Here is a 10711-nt window from a genome sequence, read left to right on the forward strand (position 1 = left end):
ACCTTGCTCCAGTCTCGCCGAGCTGTGTGCTTTCAACCCATCCTCCACCCCGAATTTATGAGCACAATCTCTTCCTCAAATGAAGGATTATCCCTAATTGTCAGTTTGCTCCAAATGAAGTACTATCCCCCATTTAGATTATTGCGGTAGCAGATATAAAAAAGTGAAAGTAGTCCCTGGACAGGAATTTGAACCCGGAGCACCCACTTTGAAGAAAAAGTGTTTTTATCCACTTAACCACTAAAGATCAACTGATTGGTAAGTGTGCCGATTATTTACCAAAACTAATCAGTATAAAGGCTTGATTGCGAAGTTTGGTAACCGACATTTTCACTGTGTAAGCTTGCTTCTTAGCGGGTGTTGATACACGTTTACAGCGGCATTCGAAAGAAAAAAATTATTGACATTTAAAAAACTTACATCTTCAAAGTTAGTGATTTGGTAGTCTGGTGGTTAAGTTTTAGTTCTTATTAACCGAACAGACCGAACGCAGTGAAGTCTGAACCCGCGACCGTGGTCAAGATTCTCCCATACAGACCGACCTAGCTCGGTTAATAAGATGTTTATTATATGGCCAGACAAGAACAATTTAATTCGTTTAATGTAACTGGTTTGACTATTATCGAGAATTTAGGAAACTGTGCCCCAGGACTTGTGGGAAATGGTCATATTTGTTTGAAAAGAAACCCAAGTATATGGACATAGGACTCGACCTGGGAATGTGTACGTTGATATAACCCGTCACCTAACCACTTGAACACGACACCGTTAGCTTCTCAGGGACAATATTCTAAACACTATTAATTTGATAATGCTGTATTATCAAACGGCAACAAACAATATTGAACATGCAAAAGGTCGGTTACCAAACTTCCCGACAAAGGTAAACATTTCAAAATCAAAGCCTACGCCGAGAAAAGCCCACGCAGGGAACAGGAGAGACATGTACAAAACTTCAAAATGGAAGCCCGGGGCCATTACTTTGCTCGTTTAATTGCAATCGGTTAACTTGGCGTCTTCGTCGATTTCGCCGTCGTAGATCTTAAGGACGGTGCCTACTATTGTTATTGCGCATACGTTCTGCGCATCTCCAAATACTCGGATTTCCCGCTATCGCCAATGCTTACTAATACAGGGATATTTTTGTGCGGTTTCAAACTATCCGGAGAAAGTAGATCTTAGTAAGTACTCTTGGTATCCAAAAAGAAAATTGGGGCTAACCATGCATTTTTGAGAGATAATTAAGCTTCAATTTGGGAAAGAACGCCATACATTGCTTTGTATTTTAAAGCTTTTTACAAATATTATTCATGAATTATCTTTGAAAAATGCTTTCTTTTTGGATTTCAACAACACTTGTTAAGATCTGCATTTCCTGCTTAATCACACACCGGGCAAAAATATCCTTAATTAGTAGGCACCGTCCTTAAGATCCCTGATAAAGGCAGCATACGCGTAACGACTCATAACTCGATTAGAAGCGTTTATTAAGTTAAAATTGATCCTTTTAGGATCTAATTATGGAAATTCTTGAAATAAGACAAAAAGACGCGAGAGAAAACAAAAAAAAAATGGAGCCACGCAGGCATAGATATTTTGTTCAATACTGAAAACGCAGAAAAATTGGATACATGTAAGAATAAAACTTTGGCATAAATATGATAATGGTTAACGCAACAATTTCCCTCATGATACGGCTGGATGAGAAAAACAAATAAAATTGAAATTGTCCACTTTTTAAAGGGACATCTCCAGTTTTGTCAAATCGAACCACTGCTTTAGCAGCCAAAGAAATATTACGTACAGACCAATGTATGGAATAATGTTATTTTAACTGCTGGAGCAGTTTTAAAAAAAATGGCATCTGTCTTAAATAAATGTGTTAATCATATAACAACTAATATGATGCAATTATTTCGATATCAACTCTTTTATAAACTGAGACGTCTTTAGATATCTTTCATCTAATTGGCTACTGGGCTTGCACACATCCACATGGTCTACATCAAGTGGCAAGAACTCTCCAACGCCAAGATCTAAAAAGAGATGTTTGCGATGGTCATGGCAGAGTCTTTGCTACTTCCGACCATTATCCTAATTAGTACAATTAACCTATCCTTGACCGAGACGATCCTCGCTCACAAACAAACTATGAGATATGCTCAAAGAATAGATTCAAAGATTTGTTACTTGAACACTAACCTGCGGAATCATTGGTCACCAAAATAGTTTGCAGCATCCAGGATAACTTCATCGGTACCGTCTCACCAAAACTTAGTAACTTGACGGCAGGGTGTCGATCAACCAATCGCAGGAAATTTTCGTGAAGACTGGCCAGGAAAGGAGATTCTGTGACAAACAGTTTCAGCCATATCAGTAAACCATGAGTCCAGTGTACTCTCATTAAGACGTATGTAACGATAAATTCGTAACTGGCAAGCCTTGAAGTTTCTTTTCAGGCGGCTACCTTCGCCGCTTTAAAACTTCTGGCAGTTGCGTAGAAATGAACCAAAGCGTAATATCATACCTAGATTTCTCGTGGACCTCTGGGAAAAAGATACAACAAAGGCAGGAAAAAAGAGCATCCTATTCTTGCCTTTGAACTCACGATAACGATAATTTAGGACGATTTTGATTGGAATTGTGGGAGTCAAATATAAAGACCACTAAGATGACTGCCAGTGGACATGGGACTCGAACCTGAGACAGGTCAACAAATATAACCCTTTACACCCAACCAATGAAAGCCCCTTGAGATAAAAAGCCTGGAGCATTTTCAAAGCAGTTGTGGCCATTCCATCCAAGTTATTCTTTCGACTCGACTTTATAAAAAGGACACTATATTTACAAGTAACCCATTTGGCAAGTTTAAACGAGTGTTTGTCACGAAAACGGGGGCTTTTCTTTCACAGTGAAAAATACACATTTTCTTAAAATAAGAAGTAAAACACTTACTCTGACACAATTCCTTGACCTCGACTGAGGGCAGTAAGAGGTGGCGAGCCTGGGATGAGTAAGACGCTAAAGCCGATCCCAGATGTGGCGTACTGTAAAACACGATACCCTTCGTGTTGTCATACATGCACCTGTGAAAGTTTGGGAATAAATAGCTTATTCATAAATGGTGGTCACATTTATAATTCTTTTGTCCAAGTGCAAATTAGCCTACCAAGCCTCAATTCACTGTATGGTATCGAGGCTTGGTAGACTAATTTGCACTTGGACAAACGAATCATAAATTGACCTCCATTTATGAATAAGGTCTATAGCTTATTTAATTTTCGATCAACCATTTCACTACACATCAAATTGGACGCAAACACTCTGGAACGTTTACCCTACGTTTTCCCCAACAAGTGATGAGATTAAGCCATTTTATTATGTACCCTTTGATTCCAGAAGAGGCGTCCTGGTTGCACTGTCATGACGTTTGCAACGATATCTGACGAGTTTAAACGCCTTCATCGCATTCAAACTGTTTACAACGCCATTTCTTACACAACCTCAAGTGAGCCAAAAACGGACAAGCCAAATTAAAATAAGTACTACAATAAACACCAGCATATGAAAACAAGTAGATTAAGGACATCAGCACCATATAGAGCAGTTTTCAAATGACTGTAGAAAGTAGTTGAATTGAATTGAATTGCCGAGAGTAATTACGCAATTGCACTTGCTACACTTATTGATTGGTTTAAAATCGCGTGCCAATTTAGAGCGGTTTTCAATTGAGTGTCGAAAGTAATTAGCAAATCACTTTGGTTTTGCATTACTTCACTCAGTGATCGGTTCACAGTTGTGGCCACACTTTTTCAACCAATCAGAAGTGAAACCAAAACCAATCGTGGCTCTCGCGTGCACATTTTCCCGCGCTTTGTGTCGGCTACGTGAAATTACTTCGCGTTTTGATTGGTTTACTGGATTGTCTCCGTCCTTTTTGATTGGCCAAAGTAATTACTTTGGTTTTGATTTTACGACACTCATTTGAAAACCGCTCTATCAACCAATGAGAAGGAAAACCAAAACCAATTGCGACTTGCAAACGCGATTTTTCCCGCGCTTTGAGCAAGTTACATTGCTACGAACTTGGATTGGTTCATTGGGCTAATTGCACCTGCTGTGATTGGTCGAAGAAATAACTTTGGTATTTGTTTTACGACACTCCATTGAAAACTGCTCTATATAAGAACCAATTCAGTCTGACAAATAAAACATGCTCTTATATAAGAAAAAAGAGGGTGCCAGAATAAGAAAGCAATATTGACGTTTTACGGGGTAGTGAGGGGCTGCTGGTCTAGAGAACTAAGAAACGTTCAGAAATGTTAAAACTACTTAACAACTTGATGTTGAACTTTTATTTGACAACGTTTAATGTTCACTTATATAAATAATATATTTTTTTTTAATTTGAAATTTATTTTTTAGTGTAAGCAAAGAAATATTGTATGTTAATTAAACCTTTGTAGTAATGTATAATTTGAAGTATTTCTGAAACAAAATTTAAGAACATTTTAAGAACACTTTCAGGCTGATTTTTCACTAAGCAACCGGTAAATAAGAACCTGATCAGCCTGACCCTCGAAATCATAGGTTTTTGAATGAGGCTGTTTACTGTAATGGACATAAATAGGGAACTTAAGCAAGCAAGGGCGACGGCGAGGGCAACAAGAACGCCACATAACAACAGGTTTAATTAGCAATAACAATAGCTCTGCACGCACCGCACGTGCGTTTCACATTTTGATACATTTCTTTGCCTTTTTCGTCATGAAAACGACATGAAATTATCAAGTTTGAGGTTGTCTGGAGAACGCGAGCACCTGACCATGACTTTTCAATTTTCTCTCTAAATATATCCACACAGTTCTCACCAATTTTCTTCTGGAAATCTGGACTCACATTTTCCATACCAAGCGACTTGGAGTAATCGCAAATTTTTTACAGTAACGGGAAATAATAATTTTAGACAACATTCTCGTAGCCGTCATCGTCATTCTTGCGTAAGATCCGTATTGTGCGAGTTACAGCACGAAAACGTAAAAAAAAACCTTCACCTTTGAAACATCTCAGCCGTCCGTCGTCAAAATGATATAATAATCTGTACAGGCATCAAAATGGCTGTTTAAAGGAGTCCGTTTAGTCACTTTTTAAACATCATCACCATATTCAATCGTTTCCTCTGTCACTTCTTTCAAAATGTCAAGTCGATCGAGAAAAACGGATCAGCAGACCAGACTGAGTGGGGCACTGTCATAAGAGCTTGGATACCCGAAGTAGCTTCAAAGGAGTTGTAGTAGCTTAATGGATACAGAGCATCCGAGCGATATTACGGGGATCGTATGTTCGAATCCTACCAAGGACTCTGATTTGGATGGTTGCCAAGAAACTAGCCATATAGTTGCATTCAAATAAGTTTTGTCATTATTTCGCCACTGCTTTCAATCAAACAGCGTCATTTCCATTTTCAGTGTTCTTGAAAGTAGCGCGACAGTGTACATTTTAGATCCAAATAAATCACTGAGGAAACATATTAATTTGAAGCCATCAAGAGAGAGATAGCTGTTGGGTTTTGACACATTGTGTGCCTGGTTAAGAGAGTGCATACGGGACTTAAGAAAAGACCAAATTAGCTTACTGAAATTCCTCGTCTTTCTCGGCGTCCAACAGCAGTTGCTTGACCAGCAAACCTGGAAAACAAATATTTAAGTAACATCCGAGACACAGTTATCGTGCCCTGTCATAATTCAGCAAAACAAACACCGGTCTCGAAAATCTGTCTCCGAACGCATTACTCGACTAGATGACCATCTTACCTCCCATTGAATGCACCACCCAAATCACCGGTCTTTTGCCGACTCCAGCCTTTCGTAACTTGCGTCTAATTTCCTCACTTCGATAAATTAGCGACCGCCTAAAAATAACCAAAAGCCTTTGAAATACACAGTCGGTGCTGTGACAGCGGAGCTTCCGGATTATTTAGTCTTAAAATAAGTTAACCTGGCTTGTGCCTAAGATCCAATCGAAAACCAGTACATGGTAAGCGGTCAACTTAAAAAAAAAACAGCTGACCTCGATGAGTTCTAAACTTGAGCCCGCGATATAGTCACGCGATACTGGTCAGCGGATACCTTGTTTTGACAGGCGTCAATTGACCATAACATGGATGTCCACTACAGTGACATTCATACGACCTTAAAAAATAAACGTAAAAACAGAACGCAAACAAAAATGCAAAACATTTCATTGGCTTATCGAACAAATAGCCCTTATTCACGACAGCCGCCATGTTGGTTTTCAAATTGTCATGCAAAGTAGCCATGTGTTATGCTCGGGGGCAAACATTGGATTAAAGGTAAATTGCGGAAAATCGGCTCGCCGAAATATTGAATTTACATTGCTAAAGTACCTTTTAAAATTTAGAGTTAAGTACTTTTATAATAATTTTATACCTTTTGATTGCCTCCGACATTTTGACTTTCTACTTAGTTATCTGCTCATTTTTGACTAAAAAAACATCGAAGTAACTTGTGTAATCATTCTATTTTACTACTTAGGTGATAAACATACAATTAACGTGAAACAAATCATCTGTGTGATGTTCGTTATAACCTCTCGAACTTGTGTTGTTTGCTCCCTCAGAAGTGTGTAGCTAATTTGCATGATAAAGGCAAAGCCAACATGGCGGCTATCGTGAATAAGGTCTATACAAACGAGCGCGAATTCTCATTGGCTTAGCGAACGCTGATGCAAACCATGTAGCCCGCGAACGCAGACGTATTTCCGGCGATCGTTTGTCTCCCCCGAAAAATAGCGTCTGCGAACTCGAGCTGCGAAACGATTTCTGTGACGTAAAATTCTTAGCTAATCGAAGTTAGGTTTATAAATCTCTTCTGAGAACAAATATTGTGATTGTGATTTACCATCACCAATTCTTTTCGGATTGTTTTACTAGAATATTCTACAGCAAGATGTCCTTTGGTCTCCTTTTCTCTGATTCTGGAAGAGACAATGCCTTCAAGTTAGCGCCTTGGGTTTCCGCTTTAGGGAGCGGTGTTGATGTTAATAGTTGTACATATCATTTAACTCCCGGCACTGAAACTTGCAAAGGCTTCTTTAACGATGTTTTGTGATCTTGGTGGTGCAAAAGCAAGCGCTAGGATCGGTGAAGGGCTAAAAATTCTCAACGTAATCGAGCTTATGCATATTCCCGGGACTTACAACGGCGCTCGGGGCGATTTTACTAGTTGCTTTCCTGGATACTTTTACTACGGCACAACATTCGAGCAAGCGTCCCCAAAACTCAGACATTTCTTCACCTCCAGTGCACTGCTTTAATCTTAGCCGATCTCTTAACTCGAAGAACAAGCTCGTCCAATTTACGTCCGGCATTCTTGTGTCGTATCAGTCGGTAAGAGCATTTCGTGCGCCAAATAGCCCACATAACTCGGCTCGAAGTATGAAAGAGGAGATGTCCAAAACACTCTTACCAAACACGTTTATCTTCTCCTTTGCAACCAAACATTTTTTCCGTCAAAGAATCTTAATTCCCTGGTGTTTCACTCATAGTTGTTCGTATCAAAGGTTGACAACGATTACACGAATTGCGCGGAAATCACCCGACTCTCTCCTCTCTCATGCAACGTGATTGGCCAAAAAAAACAAAAGTAGTTACATCACAGAAATCGTTTTGCGGCTCGAGTTCGTAGACGCTATTTTTCGGGTGAGAGAAACGACCGCCAGAAATACGTCTGCGTTCCCAAGCTTCTCTCCATTGGAACTTTCTGAAAAGTTTCGCTTTGACGTCATTTGCAATGCAGTAATGTGATTGGGCAATCGAACTGTTTACGTCCTATATTACGAATTTCCTTGGCGGTAATAAGGAGAAGCTTTGTTTTAATCTTGTCAAACATTGGTCCGTGAAACAAACTGCGAACACAATTTCAAGGTCATACGAAAGTCTGTCTATCAAAGATGTACGCTGTAAACGGCCGCCATATTGGGCTTCTTGATTATATGGCCCGCACGGCCTAGCGCTCGCTTTCACTGTAAAACTATTGGGAAAATCCCTGAATGAGGGTCATACACATTAGGGGGAGCAGGGCCGGAAAAAACCGTACGGCCCTGCTAGGAACTTGTACTGCTCCGTGCGATGCGATTTTAGTAGGACTTCGTAGCTTTCCGCAAACATCCAAGTTATTTACAGCCGGAAAAGCAAATGCAAACAACATATTAGATAAATTCTCTGCGCAAATTTTTGTTACTTATTTTTGTCCAAACTTCATCTTTTGAGTAGCCTACGTGTAGCTGTACCCTCCCCCCGAAAGAAAAACGGGAGGAGGGAACGTCTACGAAAACTTGACCCAAATCGTGTTCCGTGACGTCACGGTAACTTATTCAATTTTTGGAAATAATTGGTATTTCCGCCAAAATTGGTGTAAACAAAGGCTTTGGATTTGATTGAATTTCGATTGTATTAGATATATTTCTGTTCTTTGCAAGTCAGTGCCCCTTTTTAAGCGTATACCGTGTTTTTGAGAGACTGAAAAGGATTATGAGCGATATTTAGTCCAAAGCAAGAAGAAGACTACCCTGCGAGCAGAGTCTCCTTTGATCTTCCTAGACTTATCTAGGAAGATCGAAGGAGACTCTGCTCACAGGGTAGAAGAAGACAACCTTTGATATGTGAACACAGTCTTGAGGTACATTTGCAGGCTGCCTTATTGTATTGCTTACGGATTCCCTCATTGGTTTCCAACTGGTTTATTCATCTAATGGAATATTGTTCGAAATTTGAAAATAGTTACAGATTTATTCTTGATACGGATTCAGTGAACTTAGATAAATGACAGAGTGGTATTTACCCAGCGGTGTCTTGTAGTAAATCCTTTCTGTAAGCAATGAAAGTTTGTCCAAGCTCGGAGTCAGTTAGACATTAATCTCATTTATGGAGACAAATAATAATCGCTTAAGAACGATACAGTTATGCTGTCGTTAATTACACGGTATATAGTGATGCGCTAATTGAGTATTATAGCGGACGCGATTTTTGGATCTGACTTCGCGTCTTTTGTTAAGACCGTGAGGATTAAGTGTGAATATAGTTGTGCGGTCCAGTAGGCTTCTCTGGTGAGTAACAATCTATGAATATGAGCTGCGTCCCTCTGGCTGGTAATTTTCTATCAGGGAGGATAGGATTGTAGTCAAGGACTAACGGGAATACTTTTTTGTCAGGCTTGACATTTTTCTTCAGGAGTTCTGATCTTTCAACACTAAAAAGCAGATTTAATAGACAATCAATTTGATAGAGCGCTTAGTATTTTTTTTTCCGATTGTTAACCCACAGGCAACTCATTTCCCGAGTCACCACCCTCTTGCACTTATGATTTACAATATGTACATCCACCCCACTGCATCTGACCTCAAGTTGATCGGCGTATATAGGGACATTCCAATAAGCTTTAACGTTCTCTGACTCATACACAAGCTTGGGCTTGTCGGGTGTGTACCAGGGTGGTATCTCATCGTACAACAGCTCGTAAAACAGTACCTTCAGCGCTGCGTCGTGTCTAGAGAGATACTTGCTCTGGGCCAACGCACTACACCCTGACAAGATGTGAACCACGTTCTCTGGGGCCTTGCCGCATAATCTGCACCTCACCTCACCTTCCGCACTTGTGTGGGTCTTCCGACTCGTGTATACTCGCGATGGTAAGAGCTGCTCGTATAGCTCAACGAGTCCAGCGATTGTGTGTGATGGGCAGTTCTTCAACTCTATGAGCCCCCAGAAACACCCGCCTGCACTCAAACTCTCATCCTCCAGCCTGGTAGTCACTAGACGCCCTTGCCATCGTTGGTTACTGACCTCATCCTCCAACCTCTCGATTTGGCACTTCCGCACTTCCTCGGCTCTTGATCTTTTGCGCGTGTTCCAAATTCAACTCCAACCCAAACTCCTCCGCGCACTTTGCCCCTTCTTTAAAAATGGACCTACGCCCCGACCTCGCCGCTTGCTCTTCAAACTCCCGTACCATTCCCAGTGCGGGTCTTAGCTACCATGGAGTCTGACTGCAACCTTGATTTTCGTGGCTTTGTACTCCATTTCAACAGAGCGCAGTCCCCACCCTCCTTTACTTTTTGGCATATACAGCAATGCATTCGAACTACATGGGTGGATATTATTATTATTATTATTATTATTATTATTATTATTTTGTTGTTGTTGTTGTTGTTGTTGTTGTTGTTATTATTGTTGTTATTACAATAAAACAGTGAATGTAGACAGAGGGCAAATAGTGACCTTAGTCCTAAGGCTACACTTGGAATGACAAACATTTTTAATGATATAACTTACGTCTCTGGTTGCTGAGGACACTGGGCTACCCAGTGTGTGAGTGATGTGTCATACTCTACCATAAGAACCCGGATGTTTGGAATATCATGTACCAACCAAGACTAGAAGACAAAAACGAGAGAAGTGCAAAAAGGAACGTAGATAAAGTCTCTCATATATAGCATAGTATAATTAAATAGGTCTTTAAGTATAAAATTGAGAATAATGTAACCTAGATATGGAAATATGACTTTACCTCTCCTCTTATTAGCCTCCTCCGCAAGGAACTTACTTCTTTGCTTTGTTTTGTTTTTGACCCAGGAAGAATGGGCCCCAAATAAGAGCTGTGATTTCGTTAAGGTGGCTCTAATTCTGCTGTAC

The 10711-nt window shown here is 40.2% G+C and overlaps 1 protein-coding gene across 1 annotated transcript in view; it reads right to left on the bottom strand.

The window, feature by feature from the left end:
* Positions 1-1470: 1470 nt before the first annotated feature.
* LOC138043486 (protein SERAC1-like) overlaps positions 1471-10711 on the bottom strand; it is a 45168-nt gene continuing 35927 nt past the window's right edge. Inside the window, exons 13-18 of the mRNA XM_068889771.1 lie at positions 10352-10452; positions 5814-5911; positions 5636-5687; positions 2956-3086; positions 2203-2349; positions 1471-2036 (exon numbers count right to left, since the gene is read on the bottom strand). Of these exons, the coding sequence (XP_068745872.1) occupies positions 1912-2036; positions 2203-2349; positions 2956-3086; positions 5636-5687; positions 5814-5911; positions 10352-10452 (654 nt within the window). The 3' untranslated portion in view covers positions 1471-1911. The remainder of the gene's footprint in view (positions 2037-2202; positions 2350-2955; positions 3087-5635; positions 5688-5813; positions 5912-10351; positions 10453-10711) is intronic.

Source organism: Montipora capricornis, chromosome 3 (genome assembly GCF_036669925.1).
Source record: "Montipora capricornis isolate CH-2021 chromosome 3, ASM3666992v2, whole genome shotgun sequence".
NCBI lineage: Eukaryota > Metazoa > Cnidaria > Anthozoa > Scleractinia > Acroporidae > Montipora > Montipora capricornis.